Source organism: Lachancea lanzarotensis, scaffold LALA0S02 (genome assembly GCF_000938715.1).
Source record: "Lachancea lanzarotensis genome assembly LALA0, scaffold LALA0S02, whole genome shotgun sequence".
NCBI lineage: Eukaryota > Fungi > Ascomycota > Saccharomycetes > Saccharomycetales > Saccharomycetaceae > Lachancea > Lachancea lanzarotensis.
The window spans coordinates 285,883-304,619 of NW_019212880.1; the positions used below are offsets into that span (position 1 = coordinate 285,883).

General features: G+C 43.9%; 9 protein-coding genes and 1 non-coding gene across 10 annotated transcripts; 4 read left to right on the plus strand and 6 right to left on the minus strand.

Moving 5' to 3' along the window:
- Positions 1–550: 550 nt before the first annotated feature.
- Positions 551–2,812, plus strand: DGR2 (LALA0S02e03290g1_1; the record flags this gene model as incomplete). Its single annotated transcript, XM_022773683.1, has 1 exon — positions 551–2,812. One exon carries the CDS (start codon positions 551–553, stop codon positions 2,810–2,812), a length of 2,262 nt encoding a protein of 753 aa, XP_022627185.1.
- A 513-nt stretch (positions 2,813–3,325) lies between these two features.
- On the plus strand, positions 3,326–4,303 carry OAC1 (LALA0S02e03312g1_1; the record flags this gene model as incomplete). Its single annotated transcript, XM_022773684.1, has 1 exon — positions 3,326–4,303. The coding sequence occupies one exon, from the start codon at positions 3,326–3,328 to the stop codon at positions 4,301–4,303; it is 978 nt and encodes a 325-aa protein (XP_022627186.1).
- A 926-nt stretch (positions 4,304–5,229) lies between these two features.
- SRT1 (LALA0S02e03334g1_1) lies at positions 5,230–6,321 on the plus strand (the record flags this gene model as incomplete). The annotated part of the gene is made up of 1 exon (XM_022773685.1): positions 5,230–6,321. The coding sequence occupies one exon, from the start codon at positions 5,230–5,232 to the stop codon at positions 6,319–6,321; it is 1,092 nt and encodes a 363-aa protein (XP_022627187.1).
- Positions 6,322–6,340: 19 nt separating this feature from the next.
- On the minus strand, positions 6,341–6,946 carry VPH2 (LALA0S02e03356g1_1; the record flags this gene model as incomplete). Its single annotated transcript, XM_022773686.1, has 1 exon — positions 6,341–6,946. One exon carries the CDS (start codon positions 6,944–6,946, stop codon positions 6,341–6,343), a length of 606 nt encoding a protein of 201 aa, XP_022627188.1.
- A 187-nt stretch (positions 6,947–7,133) lies between these two features.
- On the plus strand, positions 7,134–8,846 carry MUB1 (LALA0S02e03378g1_1; the record flags this gene model as incomplete). Its single annotated transcript, XM_022773688.1, has 1 exon — positions 7,134–8,846. The coding sequence occupies one exon, from the start codon at positions 7,134–7,136 to the stop codon at positions 8,844–8,846; it is 1,713 nt and encodes a 570-aa protein (XP_022627189.1).
- Positions 8,847–9,045: 199 nt separating this feature from the next.
- On the minus strand, positions 9,046–11,009 carry RRN3 (LALA0S02e03400g1_1; the record flags this gene model as incomplete). The annotated part of the gene is made up of 2 exons (XM_022773689.1): positions 9,046–10,743; positions 10,815–11,009. 2 exons carry the CDS (start codon positions 11,007–11,009, stop codon positions 9,046–9,048), a joined length of 1,893 nt encoding a protein of 630 aa, XP_022627190.1.
- An 895-nt stretch (positions 11,010–11,904) lies between these two features.
- YPK1 (LALA0S02e03422g1_1) lies at positions 11,905–14,049 on the minus strand (the record flags this gene model as incomplete). Its single annotated transcript, XM_022773690.1, has 1 exon — positions 11,905–14,049. The coding sequence occupies one exon, from the start codon at positions 14,047–14,049 to the stop codon at positions 11,905–11,907; it is 2,145 nt and encodes a 714-aa protein (XP_022627191.1).
- Positions 14,050–14,471: 422 nt separating this feature from the next.
- Positions 14,472–16,184, minus strand: LALA0_S02e03444g (LALA0S02e03444g1_1; the record flags this gene model as incomplete). The annotated part of the gene is made up of 1 exon (XM_022773691.1): positions 14,472–16,184. One exon carries the CDS (start codon positions 16,182–16,184, stop codon positions 14,472–14,474), a length of 1,713 nt encoding a protein of 570 aa, XP_022627192.1.
- A 340-nt stretch (positions 16,185–16,524) lies between these two features.
- Positions 16,525–18,396, minus strand: YKU80 (LALA0S02e03466g1_1; the record flags this gene model as incomplete). Its single annotated transcript, XM_022773692.1, has 1 exon — positions 16,525–18,396. The coding sequence occupies one exon, from the start codon at positions 18,394–18,396 to the stop codon at positions 16,525–16,527; it is 1,872 nt and encodes a 623-aa protein (XP_022627193.1).
- A 175-nt stretch (positions 18,397–18,571) lies between these two features.
- Positions 18,572–18,644, minus strand: LALA0_S02e03488r. Its single transcript has one exon. It is a non-coding gene; the product is annotated as a tRNA-Lys (tRNA).
- Positions 18,645–18,737: the final 93 nt, after the last annotated feature.

Consider the following 18,737-nt stretch of genomic DNA (forward strand, 5'->3'; position numbering starts at 1 on the left):
CAACAACAAACCTAAGCCTTCAGAATTCAAAGCATTGCACGATCTGATGATAAATCCGATATTTCCAATCGTTTTTCACTTCGAACGTTTTAAACTCCTTGAGGAATCATGGATGCGTAAAAGGTCCAGGAACGGTCAAAGAAAGCTCTTAATTGGCAAGCCGGTGTTGATGAACATTAAGACCAGCGTTTTACGCGTGCAATTACAGCTTCAACCGTCTCACTAGTCTTCGAACAAGCCGGTCTACCAAAAAAAAGCTATCAAAAACGAGTAATAGCGAAACCAACACTGAAGGGACATCAAAAATATTTTCAATGACTCAGAAAGCTTACAGGTATAACCTTCCCAATCGCAGCATTATAGATGGCTCAGTGACACACTCAAACCCAATCGGTTCATCGCGATGACTCATGTGACATAGGGTCGTCTATCGGGAGCCATCTCCGTCGTACTAATAATAATAACTGATTAAAATGAAAATGCACCATCCAAAGGAAGTATTCAAAGGTGATGGGTGAGCATCGATTCCAGCCTTCAAAAACCAGTCTCAATGAGCTACGAGAAGCCTAATCTAGAGTTGACCGATAGCTCAGCGGAGGATTTGACTTTGACGAAGCGGACGAGTGATCCGAGCTCGGACTCCAGCGAAAGCAGCGGACTATTCAATGCAGGATTGGAATCTGACAGTAAAGCAAGCATTGACAGCGGTAATGGCACACATAATGGTGGAAAAATGAAGGAGGGTTCCGGTGGTGCGTACTGTACAGCTGCAGGTCCTGTGAAGTTTGAGACAGCCAAGATCTCCACGGACGCAGCCAATTTGCCTCTTCCAACTATACAGGTTGTCAAACCCGATTCTAAAGAGCCAGTTGAAACAGGTGTGGAAACTCAATCACCAATCCAGATGGCACTGAGCTCCCTTTTTGGCCGTATTGATCGTAAGCAGTTCGAGCAATATCTCAAAGAACCTGAGCATCTAAGGGTCTATAAGAAACAGCATAGAATCAAGCAGTTTCGGCGTCTGATCCTCGCACAAGAATTGAATACCGCTACCGGGACACTCGATCGAAGCGCAGGCTCCAGCAATACTCTAAGTAGCCTTGCCGATGGCAATAACAATAATAGCAGTAACACTCCGCGAGCTATATGGGCCACGAAGTTCAGCCGTGATGGCAAATTCATGGCCACAGGAGGTAAGGATTGTATACTGCGTGTGTGGAAGGTGATTTCCTCGCCCTTGGAGCGGAACGAGATGCAGATTACCGCTGCCAAGCCCAATGCTAAGCAGGTGGCACTTCGGAAACTAAGTGGCGGAGCTAGCACGGGCCGCATCGTTAACGACACAGACGCTTCTGAATCAGAGTCTTTGAACCTTTATGCCCCTGTTTTTCATCCGTTACCTTACCGAACTTTTCAGCAACATACGCAAGACATTTTGGACATTGACTGGTCCAAGAACGGTTTTATACTCACAACTTCAATGGACAAAACGGCGCGGTTATGGCATTGTGATCGTCCCAAAGCTATCAAAACTTTTACACATCCAGATTTCGTAACGTGTGCCAAATTTCACCCAAATGACGACCGATTCTTTATTAGTGGATGTCTCGATCATACTTGTCGACTTTGGTCTATCTTGGATCATAAAGTGTCTTTCGAGTACTACTGTGGTGACATCATAACTGCAATGGATGTGTCGATGGACGATGGCAAATACACGGCCATTGGTAGTTTCAACGGCGACATAACGATTTTATACACCAAAGGTCTAGACCTGATGACCTCTTTCCACGTTCTCGAAACATCTAAGGAGCAAGGTAAGAAGATAACTCAGAATGGCCCCAAAATAACAGGCATCGAATTTTTCAAGAACGAGCCAGATAATGATTTGAGAATATTGGTCACATCTAATGATTCCAGAGTCCGCGTTTTTAGCGTTAAACAGAAGAAACTGCTCGAGGTCCTAAGAGGATTTGAAAACACGCACACACAGATCAGTGCACATTTAATGATACCACCCAGCAAAAAAAAGCTGGTTATCGCCGCAAGTGAAAATAAGTGGGTTTATTGTTGGCAGTTGGACTCCAGTATGCCAAAACCAGAAGAAAAGAAGAGCTTGGAAACAACAGAGCATCATCATAAGGGTTCACTTCGTGGGCTATTACGAAGGAGTTTGAGCATAGGAAGTAATCATTCAAGCGATGCAAAGGGCAAGAATTCCGTCTCGAGTCCAGCGTCACCATCATCCAAGAGCAAGCCTGATCAGAGCATCAAAAACTCACATTATGTTGCTTTTCACGCGCATCACCACACTGCAACAACGATGGCGGCGGCTCCCTTCAGCACTTCCAAGACGCTTGCTTTATCTGATGACCTCATTTGCGAGCTCACTATGGCTCTTAGTGAAACAGATAACGACGTTTTTATGATACGCGATGTCAAAGCGTCACGGCAGTCTGCGAAGCAGCGTCAAAAAGCGCAGCGTGACTTAGTCGAGAGACGATTTCCGTCAATGATTGAGGCCATTGGCTCTATAATCGTCTCTACAGACAGTTCTGGGCTCATAAGAGTGTTCCGCTCAGACATATCGAGCAATGTGAGAAAGAGACTTTTGAAATATTCCGCCGAGCACTTTGAAGGCTCTCAATGCGGTTGCAATGGTTGCACCGTGGATTACCCTCACAGCCATGGGGGATTACTAGGGCTAACGATGAAAGCGGCACAATCAACGTTGACAAAATCCAAGCATCTCGGGAGCTCAACTCATTCTATCAAGTCGATAGGAAGTCCCTCTCTGACTAGCAAGAATTAGATGAAAGCGACGAACCATAATGAAAAAAGAATAAACTATGAACAAAAGGGGTTGTAATTGGTGCAGCAAAAGAGTGCCTTGATCATGATGCCACGATCGGCTAGATAATAATCATTCAGTCCAATGTTGTGCTTAAGCAAGAATTATGGTCAAGAATACACCTAAAAATGGTCCAAATTGCGCCAGGAAAACGAGAAAAGATAGCATTTCGCCGTGTCGTAGCCTTGGGCTTTTTACGGGACTTTAAAACAATGTATAGGAGACTCTTTACGATTTTGACGATTTTCGATCATTTGACCGGGTATAGAGTTTATAATTCTAGCGTGTAAATAAAAAATTTGGAATCATGAGTGAGTAATTCAAGTTAGATTTGACATAAAAGGTGCAAGTAAGAAGCAATCGAAGTCCATACTTTTGTAGCTCAAAGTAGGTGCACTTTCTATTGTAGCAGCTCATTATAGTTTGCTAGCTATTGAACATCATCTTTAAGAATTTACGGTCTTTTACAATAAGATGTCCAAAGTTGAAAAAGAAGTACAGGCCAAGCTTAATGCGGACAAACCAGCGGCTCAAAAAGTGAGCAAGGCTGGATCGTTCATTGCCGGTGGTATGGCTGCATGTATTGCGGTCACGGTAACGAACCCAATTGAACTGGTGAAAACAAGAATGCAATTACAAGGTGAAATGTCAGCAGAAGCGCAAAGAATATATAAGAACCCATTGCAGGCGTTGTCTGTTATTTTCAAGAACGAGGGTATCCGTGGTTTGCAAAAGGGTCTGTCGTGTGCGTACATTTACCAGATCGGATTGAACGGATCGAGACTTGGATTTTACGAACCTATCCGGTCTCTGCTCAACAGCACTTTCTTCCCAGCTCAAGATCCACATAAGGTTCAAAATGTGGCTATCAATGTGACTTCTGGTGCTACGTCCGGTATCATTGGGGCCATCATGGGATCTCCGTTGTTTTTGATCAAAACCCGTATGCAATCGTATTCGAATGCGGTCCAAATTGGCCAACAGACTCATTACACCTCGATTGCAAATGGTCTATCGACTATCTACCGTGCTGAGGGTATCAAAGGCTTGTTCCGCGGTGTAGATGCCGCTATTCTGAGAACCGGTGCCGGCTCATCTGTCCAATTGCCTATCTACAACACTGCGAAACGGTTTTTGCTTGATAACAATGTGATGCAAGAAGGAACAGGGCTTCACTTGGTCGCCAGTACCATTTCAGGTCTCGGTGTCGGTGTGGTGATGAACCCATGGGACGTTATTTTGACCAGAGTGTACAACCAGAAGGGCAACCTATACAAAGGCCCTCTCGACTGCTTGGTTAAGACGGTCAGAATCGAAGGTATTGGTGCTCTGTACAAGGGTTTCGAGGCCCAAATTTTCAGAATCGCTCCTCACACGATCTTGTGTTTGACTTTCATGGAGCAGACCATGAAGCTCGTTTACGCAGTTGAGAAAAGAGTTTTCACCGCATAGACGGCGATTTTTTGATTTTGTTCCCAGTTGATTATAGGCCGTATAGATTTTTAGAAACTACTGGGTGGCCCACAAACTACCAGTTCGAAGTAACAACTTGAACAATCCGCTCAAAGAAGAGATCTCCTTCGGTATACCGTTAAAGCTTATATAAAATGTTCTCGGAGTTGAGACCGTAGCGTTGCACTCCGGAGTTTGCCGACAGACATAAAAATACAAAAAATACAAACACAACGAATCTAGCAATCAGTTAGTGCCTACAGTGACGAAGAGATGAGAACTACAGTCTCTCAAGAGCTCGGTCATGGTGTATGAAAACCTGAAACTCAAGTTCCAAGGTTACTAACGAGCCAAAAAATGGACTTCTTTGAAATCTTGAAAAAGCATATATAATACTTCTCTAATAATTAGTTACTGAGACAGAGCCTGTGAGGTCAAAAAGCCGCTTCAGACATCACCAATCGAGCCTTGTCGTTTCTTTACTGTTACACCACTTTGTAGACTTATTTACCCATATTAAACTGTCGTCAGCGTCAGTATAATATATATATATATATATATATATATAGTATGGTAAATAACCCGCAGGTAACAAAAGTATCTAAATCAAGCGATAAAATGTAACACAGACACTGTAGAGACTGACAAAACGTGCAGTCGAATTGGAGTCGTGGGTATTCGAAAAGGTTCAGTTTTTGAATCTTGAACTATCAAAATAATGTCGTACATAGCGATACATCCAAAATCTCCGGGAGAGAGATGACGTATCTAATGATATAGTTTCCGTTTCACAATAATTAAAAAGGTTGGCGGCTATATTCAGTTTCATATCCCAACCTAACAACTACTTCGATTTAGTTCTGAAAGCTCTCACACACGTTGGAAGAGCTCATAGGAGTTAGAATTGCACTTGGTATTCGACAACAATGGCAGCAGAGCAAGAACGGGCTGCGGAAGCCGTGGAACGCGTCGAGAAAGAACTGAGACATCTTCAGAAACAGACTAGACAAAGAAGACCAAACCCGCCCATTTGGTGGAGTTACCACTCAGTTCGACAGTATTTGCATGCATTGAAAATATGGGTGTGGTCGTGTATCTTGGAGTTAAGTTGGATTCATTGGATCGTGTTTCAGGTACAGAATATGCTACTTCGTATCTTACAAGTGGGACCAGTGCCACGACACGTCTCATTCATTATGGACGGTAACAGAAGGTACGCCAAGTCTCTCAATCTACCCACGAAATCGGGCCATGAAGCTGGTGCTTGGACGTTGCTTAGCTTGCTGGCTTCGTGCAAGAACCTGGGGGTCAAAACAGTATCTGCATACGCGTTTTCGATCGAGAATTTCAATCGTCCGCGTGAGGAAGTGGAACTTTTGACATCGATGCTAGCTGAAAAACTTGACGAGGTTGCGCGAAGAGCATTAGACCGAGAAAGTGAGCTTTTTGGCGTTCGAGTGCGAGTTGTGGGAGAAAGGTCACTGATTTCGAAAGCCCTCAACGACAAAATTACGCATGTTGAAAGAATGACGGAGGCCAGTGATTCAATGGTTCTCTACGTGTGTTTCCCTTATACGTCGCGAAACGAGATATACCATGCGGTTTATGACGCAGCAGAACGCTGCAAGTATCACGGTCAACCCGTAGAAGATATTGATGTCGAAAACTTCACTAACAGCATGTTTTTGGGAAACTACTCAAACAAGTGCGATATTTTGATCCGAACCAGCGGTCACACCAGGTTATCCGATTATATGTTGTGGCAAGTGCACGAAAACGGCGTTGTCGAGTTCACAAACACCTTATGGCCAGATTTCGGATTTATAGAGTTTTTCATCATGCTCGTCAAATGGAGTTTCTTGACGTGCTTGCAACGTCGACAATTGGCAAACACACCACTAAGGTCCCAGGTGTTCAATTTGCTGAAGAAAAACTTGCTTCCCTTCAAACACAAAAAGGTGTCTTATGAAGATTTACCAGAGCCGCCCCAGGCCGTGTCGATAATTTTGAGAGGATGAAAGATAGGGCAACAGCAATCTAAATTTGTCCTACGATTTTCTTGACCTCCCGCTTGCTTCTCTCTTTCGTCCTGGCATCGTCGATCTTTTGCAGATAGCTATTATAAACTACCACTTCGGCCACCAAAACCAGAATCCCACTGAACAGACACAAGAATATTCTATTCTGTGGTTGCATTCCCGAAGAGGAGCCTGACCAGTACCATGCTGCAAAAACAACCGAGACCACCGAAAGCAAAATGTTGAAAACGGTGGTAATCTGTTCCTTAACCTGTTTATTCATTTGGGCCGGTGTGAGATTTTCCTCGTCGTGGGATGCTGTGAGTCCATCGCGCCTGACCATCTCCTGATATTCTTTCTCGTCTAATTCATGTCGTAGACGATCTAAATGATTTTTGAACGTTTCACTATATTCAGAACCACGAACGGGTCGTGACTTGAAGCTGAACTTTAAGGGACGTAGGGCTTGGCTGACCTGCATGTGTCCTAACTTTTCTTTCCTTAATGCCAACAAAGCCTTCATTGGAATACTTTTGGTTTGCAAAAACTTCTGAATTTCGGGATTTTGGTCCTTCAATGGCTCTAGAATTTCCATCAACTTATCATTGAGCTTGATTTCAAACATAGCACAATCGAATGACGCCACTAGCCTCTGCTATTTGTGCCCTTTTTGTTGTAGGTTTGTCTTTTAAAGATTGCAGCTGGCTTTAACGTGTGAATTATATATATCATCATCACATCTTTTGAGAACTCAACGGTTAAACAGGCAAACAACAGACAAGACCGTAATTTCAAGAGCATCATAGTTGATAATGCGAGATTCGAACCATCGATGCGTTCCACTGAATAGGTCTTGTGTGACCATAACGTCCAGCGTTTATGACAGAAGAGGTTTGGACTGCAACTCAGAAATTCCATTGATAAACTCGCTTAACCATCTAACATATCTCACGTCTAACTCTGCCAAAGTGCGGGAAACTGTGGCAAATGACGGTGCATTGATCAGGTTGGTTTCGATTTTACACGATTGTTACATTCCACTCGATGAATGGCCTAATATGCGGCTGGAGGACAATCTGAATGTTGTTCAAAGAGTAGAGAGAGAACGAAAGCTGGCTATGATAGCATGGAAGTGGACGCTTGCATTTCAGTGTTTAGTGCTTACAGGAACAAGAGGTACGGAACAAATACGGAAACAGGTGGTCTCTTCTGGGGTCATCCCCATTCTCGCCACCGTACTCGACAATTATCTTCTACTCGAGAAGGGCTTCGACTTTATCGATGACGTGCCACTGATGCTGGATATCAAACACCTGGATTTTAAAAATGACTGGGATTTATCAAAGGAGGTGGATTTGGACAGTCTGATTCGAAAGTATAAAGCTCTGAGCAAGCCTGTCGTCACACAATTGGGTACCAGTTTTGCAGAACTATGGGAATCCAACGCCGATACTCAAGACGCCAGTAACACTGAAACTGACTCTTATGATAACATTGTGGTTTCGATACCGAGAGCTTTTTCATGGGGCAAAATCGTGCCCAAGGGTGATGATGTCATCTGGTCATTACAACTACTTGCATTCATTTCGAAATATACGCACATGAAACCACATTTACAGAAAGTGCATCTCGTTAAGTCACTTTCGCTGCGAAATGTCTTGTCAATCGCCTGGAAAACCCGCGTGAGAGCGCTGGACATCTCATCACTGAGAATATCTCTAGCAAACCATGTTCAGCATCCTAACTGTGGGTCTGACGACGAAGCTATAGGAATGCCAGAACTTAAACGTGGTGAAATGGGCGTTGATTCAGAAGATCCATTTTTTTTGGACATGAAACAAAGATGCGAAAAAATCGGTGGTCAGATTTCTTTCCAAAACAGAAACAATCATTCTTCTGCGGTGCAGAAGAACAAAAGGGATTCGTCGGGGGTTCAAGAGCGGATGAGGCTATTGAAGGAAGAGTTTGATTCCAAATGGAACTATAATACTCTGGATAAATCATTGGATGAGGAGACTTTCCTCCATATAGCTAATGCACCTCATCTCAATTTATTTCCACTGGTGGAACGATTTACGGTTAAAAAGGAAAATGAGAGGGACATGACTTACTGGAGTTCGGTCATTATGAGAAATTCTTGTAGGAAAAATGAGAGCACCGGAGTCAGACAATGTGCCAACTTTGCTTGCGGTAAATGGGAGGATTACCCAAAGAGATTTGCCAAATGTCGCCGTTGCAAAAGGACCAAGTATTGTTCAAGGGAATGTCAACTGCAGTCGTGGAGCTACCACAGATATTGGTGCCAGGAAGTTGGTAGCTCATCTGCCGGTCAGGGCACTGCTACTGACGCAAGTGACAGAACCACTCCTAACCAGCCTCAAGGTACCACAGGTCTTATGACAGATTCTGCAACTACAGAAATACCGAGTATTGACAGTGAAAGAGCTCTTATAACAGCATCGGATGAAAACACTGATATTACACATACAATGAGGGGCAGCAATACGCTTCCTGATAGTGCATAGGTCAGAGCACAGGGGTGAATTTGGGGTGTGTACTGAGTAGACATAGCTGTTTTTTAATCTACTATCTACGTCTATTCAATACTGTTGGTTTTTTTGGCACGGAAAATGGCTGTACCACGATGAGCCTTGAAAGCGGAAGTAAGTTACTGCCCGCGCTTTGAGAAGTATATCAGGATGCAAATGTTTTAATTTTAGGTACCTATATGCTTTTAGCGTCATCGACCTCATCACTGTCATCACTTTCATAATCCCGACTAACCTCATTCCATTCAATGTAGTAGTCTTTCATCATTCGCTTGTAGCTCTTGAGGAAAAGTGGATCGTACGGGAAATAACTTTGGAGATCGATGAACTGTTGGCGGGTAGCCAGAGACCAACGACTAACCGCTGCACCCGAGTTTCGAGTATCTGACTTGCCCATTATACCTTTGAGTCTCTCATTGTTATTATTTTCGATGATGCCAAAACAGTATGCAACACCCTCATGCTGAGCGATACGAGCAAACATCATCATGACATTTTCATTACAGTACTTGAGTGGATTGAATTTGGACAACACCATTCTTTGAAAAAACTTGTCCAGATCACATTCCCAATTGTCACCGTCTCTGAAGGTTGCATGCCTAAAGCAGAAGACATAGCATAATGCTTGAAAAGCGGCGTAGAAATGCTTGAATCTCTCGACGCCTCCATTCTGTTCAACTTCCTCTTCTCTTTCCAAAACATAACGGTTGAGCCAAGAGATTAAGTAGCTCGCAACAAAGATGATCTGAGTGTGTGATAACTTCTTAGCTCTGGCAATGAAGGAACCAATGTACTGCAATGATTTTATTCTTTTTTCAATGGTCTCGTTGGGGGAAAATGCGATATCGATGAGCGTTACTAAGAACGCATCCATGAGTTCCAACTGCTGTTGTGAAACATGAAATAAAACGTACTGGATGGAACGGGTATAGTAAGTCGGAAGAACGTGCGACTTGAACAGGCTTATCAGAGTGTTGAAAATGTTGACACCGTCTCCATTTTCTATACTCTCTGCCGTCAAAGATTGCGACAGACGTTTGGTTATGAGCGAGAGAATTGCGTCTAGTTTTGACGAGAGCTGTTTTATGTTTTGCGTAACAACAACGTTATACTCTTCCTGACCGTCCATGAGGTCATCGTTGAAATCATTGTCAGAATCGTTGTCGCTAGCATTATCAAGATTTTGGATTGCATCTGTATCCTTGTCGTGCCCGTTATCGGCATCGTCGTCGTCAGCATCGTTGTCGTCATCACCATCGTCGTCATCGTCGTCGTCGACAATTTCGTCATCAATGTCATTTTCAACTTCATCGTCTAGTTCGTCTAATTCGTTTTGAAGTTCAACGTCAATCGATATCACCTTTTCAATAACCAACGACCACGATTGAAATCTTAACTCGTTGCAGTAATCCGTTAGCTGCAAAACGTTTGCCGCATAGTTGACCAAATTTCTCTTAGAGTCGTTTTTATTGGGGAAAAACCGGGAAATGTAGGAATCGATGAATCCGATCGATGTGGGTATCGTGCGAAGGAAGTACTTGAGCATTTGATGATGTTGATCGGTTTTATCCACAGGCAGAGTGAAATTGGCGATCAATGGGAGCGACACATCTTGCCACCACTTAGGCAAGCTGGAGCACAGAATTTTAATGAAAAATATATACGTACCTAGAGAAGCCTGGGGAAGCTCCCACCACTTCTCGAAGTTGACGATGGCCTGGATCAAAGGTGTGCACAGTTGTGAGTCCAATTTGCTCACATTGTAGGACAAGGTTCGCAGAAGTACAGTTAAATTCTCCTGCGAAATGCAATCGGGATGTGTTCTAGGCAGCGAAAGCTGCGAAGCTAGCGAGTTCATTTGAGATGCATCGTTCTGTGCTTGTTAGTATATTGGGTCGAACAACAATCAATGACACTTTATTGTTTTTGACCGAAGTAACATACCCTATCGAGATCTTTGATCGCGCTCAGCACAAAGTTGTGATACAGTTTTGCAGAAAACTCCTTATTGGTATGGTTTTCGCCGTTTTCGCTGTGGATCATCACCTCATCGGCGAATTCCACCCGTCGTTTCTTGCCATCCACAGCGACCCCGGGCGAGTCTGAACTCCGCTTTGAAGACTGTTCAATAGCCATCATTTTTAGCAGTGCTGGAAAGGACTAAAGCTAAGGAATTAGACTTTGCGTTGACGGTTTGGAGGTGGAGTTTAAGTCGAATTGGTTGGATACCGATGAGATGAGATGAGATAGATTTTAGAATTTTTTTTCAAAAAGGGAATAAAGTGAAGTGCTTACGTAAGAATAGAAAAAAGAGATAACGTGATATAAGAGTCACGTGAACATCTATCAAGAAATTGTGTCGTATGTAGTGACGAAAACGTGAGACGAATAGTTGGCTTACACGTATGTATGGGTAACGGCTTCCTCAATGGAAGTTTGGATCTGGCGTGGTTACAAGGATTTAAATTTAGATCGAGGTTGTGTTTTTTCTGGCCATCGAACTGTTCTTCTTCATTAAGTGCAGATACTCTGATGTAAGTTACTTATTGGAGTCATTTGGAACGATTCAGATTCATTAGATTGTTCACTCACAAAGTGATAGACATTTCGGAGGTGTTGTCACCAGCAGATCCAGACAATGCTGTGTACTGTGGAAAGCTCTTACATTCGGGGTCGACAGTTTTGACAGAATCGAATTCTCTTGAAAACTCATCATTACGCACGTATGGTGTCTTTTCCTATCCAAGGTACACGAGACCTAGACCAAGTGGTGTGCGTTGACAGTTAGAGTTCAATATTGGTTACCAATAGACAAACTGTAATGTAAAATACCATGTCATCAGACAGTACCTACTACACTAGCTGAGAGGAATTCGATATTTTAGTTATTGGGTAGGCACACCATACCGACAATTTCGACAAAGTACTCGAGTCGATTACGTAAGTCCGGAGATCCAGTCTCTTTCTCAGCACGTGACTCTTGAGCTTCTATGTATCTGTATAAATGATACATACACACACAAATATCCCAGGCTCATCTTACACTTCTTCCCAATTGCTCACTACCCACATAGGTCCAGCCTCCAAACTGCTGCTGCACGCTTTCGCTCAGAAAATCGTTCACCACGCTGTCTACCGGTAGTTCTTTTGTAAATTCTTGATCAAAATTACTGGTGTCCAGTGAGCTCATCACAGGTGGTTTGTATGGCGGAATGTATCCCTTCATCCACAAACGCTTCCAGTTGAGCTGGCTGAAAAATGCATGAGATTTGATCTCTTCAGCGCCGTTGAATCCCAATCTGCGCTTTGGATCCCTGCTCAAGAGACTGATAAGTAAGTCTTTGGCGTCTTTGTCAAAGCCGTCCGGGAACCGTAGCGGCTCCTGTAAAATCTTCTTGTACATCTTTGGCACATCTTCGTCGTAATATGGTGGTAATCCTGTAAGCATCTCATACAAAAGCACACCTAGGGTCCACCAATCAACCACTTTCGAGTAGCCCTGGCCCAACAGCAATTCAGGCGCCAAATACTCAGGGGTCCCGCAAAACGTATTTGTCTTGTCTTGACCTTTCATGTTCAGCTTGCACAGCCCGAAATCGCACAAGGCAATGTGCCCCTGATGATCTAGCAAAATATTCTCAGGCTTTAGATCTCGATATATCACGTCGAGATTATGCAAAGTTTCCAAGGCACATAGCAGCTCCGCAGCATAAAACCGTGCTCTTGATAGCGAGAATCGACCCTCCCTTTGGAGATGGTAGAATAATTCACCCCCATTGATGAAAGCAAGCACGATATACAGCTTATCGGGAGATTGGAAGGTGAATTTCAGTGGTACAATGAATGGATTGTCAACACGAGCCAGCACAGTTCTTTCTGCCAAAGTATGCACAACTTCGGACTTAGAAACGATATAAGACTTGCGGATCGCCTTCAAAGCATATACTTTGTTCGTATCCTTTTTCCTCACCTGCATGACTTTGCCGAAAGAGCCCTTACCGATCACTTTGAGCAGATCAAAATCGTCAATGCTTAAAGATCTATTGGTGGCAGGTTTATAGTCAACACTCACGTTGAGCTTACCGTTGCCCCTTTCGAGACTGACCCATTGATGATTGTAGAGTCGGAAACTTGTTGCTGAATTGAAATCTAGAGTCAACGGCAAATTGTAAGAGTCCAGGTGAATGTCTTGATTGCTGTTGATGCGATCAAGTACGTCGCGAATATGTGGATCGGACGAATTCGATTGTTGCCATGCCTTGGACGGTAACAAAATCGAGGGAATACGGGCCAGGACATCAATCTTCAAAAAAGGCAGTTTCCGGGTCACATCAAATGTGGAAATCTTGTTAAAATTTAGGTTGGAGATTGTGCCTGATTCTGGCTCGATGCTCGCGACAGTATTATCGAACTCGATAGTGAAATACAACAGCGGATTCAAATCCGTTGAGCTTGGCAACGTAATTGTGGCAGGGATAAAACGCGTAGCTACGTCTCCTTCTATCAAGTTCTCTTCATCACCGTTTTCTTCGAGCTTTAATTGAGACAAAGACGAAATCAGCTGATCGACGCCTGGTTCCTCTGCTGACTGATGGATCACCCCGGAACTCAAAAGCTTTTTCAAAATCTGAACATTTGACGTGATTGGAACGGGCAGTTTGAAACCCTCACCACCATAAACTTTGACTGTCATGATACCTGAAAAAAGTGGTTCCGCGTTGGTTCCTGTTTCATCCTGTGTCGTGGAAGAATTACCGGATCCACTGATCCTACTTGAGTCCCTGCCAAAATCTGCGCTTTCATCGTCGCCGGTACTGTACGCCTGGTCGAGCTCATTTCTTCCACCGTTAGAATCTGCCACATAATCGTCAAACTCGCCGGTGGTCCTTTGTGAGTCTCTTCCCGTGGATATCGAGGAATTGGTTGTAGAGTATTTGTTGACATCCGTAGAGAGTCTCACAGGCGCTATAAGTGATGTAGAAGCAACTATAGTTTCCTTTCGGTCGGCTGAGTCTCTTGGAGGCTCCCTGTATGGCGATTCACTGCGATGACCTTTATGATGGAAAAACCCATGTTTCTCCTTGTCCTTGGACTTTTCCCGTTCTTTTTCCTTTTCCCGTTCTTTGTCCTCTTTCGAACGACCAAACTTAAACTTATTAGCGATCTTCCACGAGTACATCTTCGAGTGTTGATGGAAACAATAGGGCCGTTGAACAGTTGAGATGCGTTATTCTTATACCTAATTTCAATATTATCATTGTTTTCGTCAAATCTAATCGCGACGTACGAAGGGAGAAAAGTTCATGATTTTCTGAACTAGCTACATTGGTCGAGAAAGTCACTGACGTCTCAAAAATGACCGTTACTTGGACGACGAATATATGGACAGAGTCTAGGATTTGGGCTATGGGTTAGTTTCCATTAAGCTCGTTGTATTGAGATTCAAATGCACAGATGATGATCACACAGTTCTGCTTTAGGTGTCATTGCGTGCGTTATGTTTGGTAAATAATGCTTTGTTTAAGTTCAAGCGGAAAACTTGCAGAATCCATAGGAAATAAATCGTAGCAAAACGATTTGAAAGCGATCTAATGGGCTTGCTTATGTCTTGACTGTTGGTTCGTCGGTGCCGAGGAATTCTTTGAATTTCAAAAATTTCAAAATGCCTTGGATGTCATCTGCCAAAAACTTGTCAGCGTTCAAAGAATACTGGGAGGCATCGTCGCTGTAACGCTCAACATACAACCTAATGGTGGCGCCCGAAGATCCAGTGCCCGAAAGTCTCACCACGAAACGGCACCCGTTAGACAGCTTAGCATATAGCCCCTGGTGCTCGGATACAGAACCGTCCAAATCAGTGTAGCTAAAGTCACCGGCTTCAGTCACTGTCAAGCTTGGCTCGCCTGCAAACGGTTTCCCAATAGTCGTTTTCTGGTTCTTCACAAGCGTGTCTAGAACGTCCAGCACCTTGTTAGCGGCTTCACTCGACACTTGCTCGAAATCGTAACGTGTGAAAAAGGTTCTACCGTACTTTTTCCAGAAATTGTCCTGGATGGTCTTGATCGACACGTCACTACCAGGGTGATCTCTGTCGTAAATAGCCAGAATATTCAGCCATGCAACAACGGCCCACACACCGTCCTTTTCTCTTACATGGTTAGAACCGGTACCAAAGGACTCCTCGCCACAGATTGACAATTTTTTTGCATCAAAGAGTGCACAGAAAAATTTCCAACCCGTAGGCACTTCGTAACAGTCCAAGCCCTGAGCCTTAGCCACACGGTCAATGGCAGCAGATGTAGGGAATGAACGTGCTAACCCGTATATACCCTGCTTTTTGAAATATGGGATTTCTGCCGCATATTCTGCGATAATGGCAACCGAGTCACCTGGAGAAACAAACGCAGGTCCATATCCGTAGATCATATTCCTGTCACCGTCACCATCAGAGGCGGCACCAAACGCAATTTTCTCCCTGTCTACCCTCTCAACCAAAGTGTGAGCATACGTCAAATTGGGATCTGGATGCAAACCGCCAAAGTCTGGCTGAGGAATGTAATTTTGCAAAACTTCCTCTGCAGGCAATCCAAATTCATCTACGAAAATGGACTTTCCGTAAGGCCCGGTAACACCATTCAAAGAATCAAACAAGATTTTGAAACCCTTTGTTGACCTTTGCACATCAATAAAGCGCTTGATCAAGTCAAAATCGAAAATGGACTTCATGAAGGCCACGTAGTCAGCGGTGGAGCTCACAACGTCGACCAAAAGGCCTGCGTAGTCATTGTCTGTGCCGATTGTGGAGATGTCGACCTTTGGGAAATTCTTAACAATCTTGTAACTTGTGAGCTGCTTCGATTTTTCGTAGATCGCATTGGTGACAGATTCTGGTGCTGGTCCACCATTACTCAAGTTGTACTTTATTCCAAAGTCATTTTCAGGACCACCTGGATTGTGAGACGCGGTCAAAATGATACCTCCGGTACATTTTTCGTGGTACGAGCGAATAATGTGCGATGCAGCGGGCGTTGACAAAATTCCGTTCTGACCCAAGATTAATTTTCTGACCCCGTTTGCAGCAGAAATTGCAGCAATAAGCTGCACAACCTCATTGTTATAGAACCTACCATCGCCTCCCACCACAAGGGTTGCATTTTCGCTTCCTTCTGGGATTGCTTCCAGGATAGCCTGAATGAAGTTTTCGGTATAATGCGGTTCATTCATAAAAACTTTGGTCTTTTTACGTAGACCAGAAGTACCCGGCTTTTGATCATGATATGCCTTAGTGGCTACGGTCTCAATCGATGGTGACATTTTAGACTTGTCAATCAAGTTTCTTCAAAATCAGTTCGAAAATGTTTCCGCTCTCTGCTGTGAACACAGGTTCCAATTCTCTTGTAGGTGTAGTAAATCAAGAAACCGTTCGAATTTCTTTAGTTAGCTATTCAGTGAAGCTTTTTGTTAAAGGATGACGAGTAAGCCCCTATTCGCGGGGTATAAGTTGGTTGCAATGCCCTTTTTATACTTGGATCTCATCCAGTTCCGGCAATCCCTCGCTGTTCCTTTGTCGGGTCAGGCTTGTTTCCAATTCAATTTAGGAAATTCTCAGACATGTGATTATCACGCACAAAGCACATGACATGGAGTTTTTCTTTTAAGACTTCCCCCTTGCAAGTAAACTCTCCAGAGTTGGTATATCGTAGAACTCTTCGTCTTCATCCTGCTGTTCATCGGAATAAGGATTGCCCGAAGGCTTGGTGTTATTCAGTTTTATTGCTACTCGTTCTTGTAGCTTCTGAGTGGGAATTTCTGTGTTGTCAAACTTTGGATTCAGTAGCTTGTCGTAAATGCTAGGAAGTCCTGGAACTTCGAACTTTTCCGACTTACGCACAATCCTCTGATGCATATACTCGACCAGGATCTGCTGCATCCGGTGTATACCTATCGCAGGAGTTGCATAAACTTCCGTATCACGCGACCGCTCTTTGTTTGGCAGTGGCAACGTCGAGTCTGTAGTTATCGAAGCATCAACAGGCTGGTACAGCGGCGTGGAGTACCAAGTAGCACCCAGGCCTTCACCAAGATCTCTTGAATTGACAAACTCTTCCATTAATGTATCGACTTCCTTGTTTTTCTGCAGCTGTTTGGCATCTGTCGAGACGGGCGTTAATCTAGGGTAGTCTGAAGCACGCTCATCCTCGGCAAATGGCAGTCTACTCAGCACTAGAGCTCGTGATTTAGGGTCTGCATCGGTCCCTGTGCTTTTACGTTTTTGTGAAATCAAAAGCGGGCATAGTAAGCACATTTGTACTTCACTGTCTGTCCGCTGAACGTACCTAGCAATTGCCATTTTATCTTGATGTATCATGGAATCAACCAATGCTGTCAGTGCCAAAGTGTCCGCTTGTGTGCCCTCCTTGATGGCGGGCAGTATGAATGTAGACTCCGAGCTCAAATAATGTCGGGGTATCTCAGCCCGACCAACAAAACCGCGGATATCTAGACCAGGACTAGTATGGTAAATTCGCTCAGATTCGATGGCTGGAGGTAGCACCACGTAGTCTGTGCCATATCTATACGCTTTCGTTACTGAATCACGCGCAATCGATACAGTTCTAGAGCTAATGTCTCCTTTCGCATCTGAAAATCCATCGCCTCTCTCACCGCCATCCTCGTCGTCGTCGTCATCTTCGAGATCGAAAGCTTCATATTCTATAATTGCCTTGACAGGCTCATAATGATTGTCCTCTTCTTTGGCAACAACACGTCGATTGAGACTTGTAACCGCCTTTGTGGCGGGATATCCCTCTACTTTTATCGACGTATAGCTGCAAGCCTCATCGGAATCGTCATTTTTTAAAATGGGTGCTCCCAACCGCAGCTCCCCTTGGAAAATACGTACGGGCTTCACAATTGCAGGATTAGGAGTGGTGATTTCCTGGAGAAGCTCGGTCATTGATATCTGTATCGAGCCCGGAATGATGTCCACACACTTTTCCCATATGGATTTCTCATGCTTTACAACATCTGCCTCCTCAACGCCACAAGTAACAAGTATTATGCGGCAGTCGAGCTCCTGTCTCAAAGTGTCCAGCTCTTGCTCTGTAAGGTCCAGACCATCCAGATCATTGGTAAAGATCATAATCTGTTTTTTCACCTTACGCTTGTTGAACTCATCGCGCATGCCAACAGAGGAAACCAAAAGACTTTGGACCATGGAATTCACAGTCTTCTGATCGGCATACTGTTGGTCAATAATGGTTTGAAGTTCCTGTATTGCTTCTATTATCCTAGTGGCAGATATAGGCGCCGTAAATGGCAGTAGCTGGAAGACATTGTCCGTTTCCTGGTCATTTCGCGTCATTGAACAATTTGCGAGATAGCAGCTCGCCCAATCAGTCTTTCTTTGTTTTTTAGCTTTAAGAAATAGGACGTATTCTATGTAAGCCATTGCTTGCTCAGAAAACCCTAGCTTAACCATCGATGGTGACACATCTAAAATAAAAGTCGTCGCCTCGCTTCCCATTCTGGAAAACTTCGGAAGCACTTGAATTGAGGTTCAAGAGCCACGCAAAATGGTGTCTGAGTTGAGTTGAGAATTGAAACCTGTACTTTTAGGTTGTTATCTGGTCAGGTAACATCAAATAGAGGTATGGAAGTTGTGAATATATGTCAATAAGATGATTCAAAAAATATAATGAAGCCCTGTAGGGGGCTCGAACCCCTAACCTTATGATTAAGAGTCATACGCGCTACCGATTGCGCCAACAAGGCTCTTTTTCTTTGAAAAGATAAAAATAATCAAGAAACAAGGATGCCAAAAATGGTCACTTACATCTTTATCACAATCGTGAACGGCTTACCCAC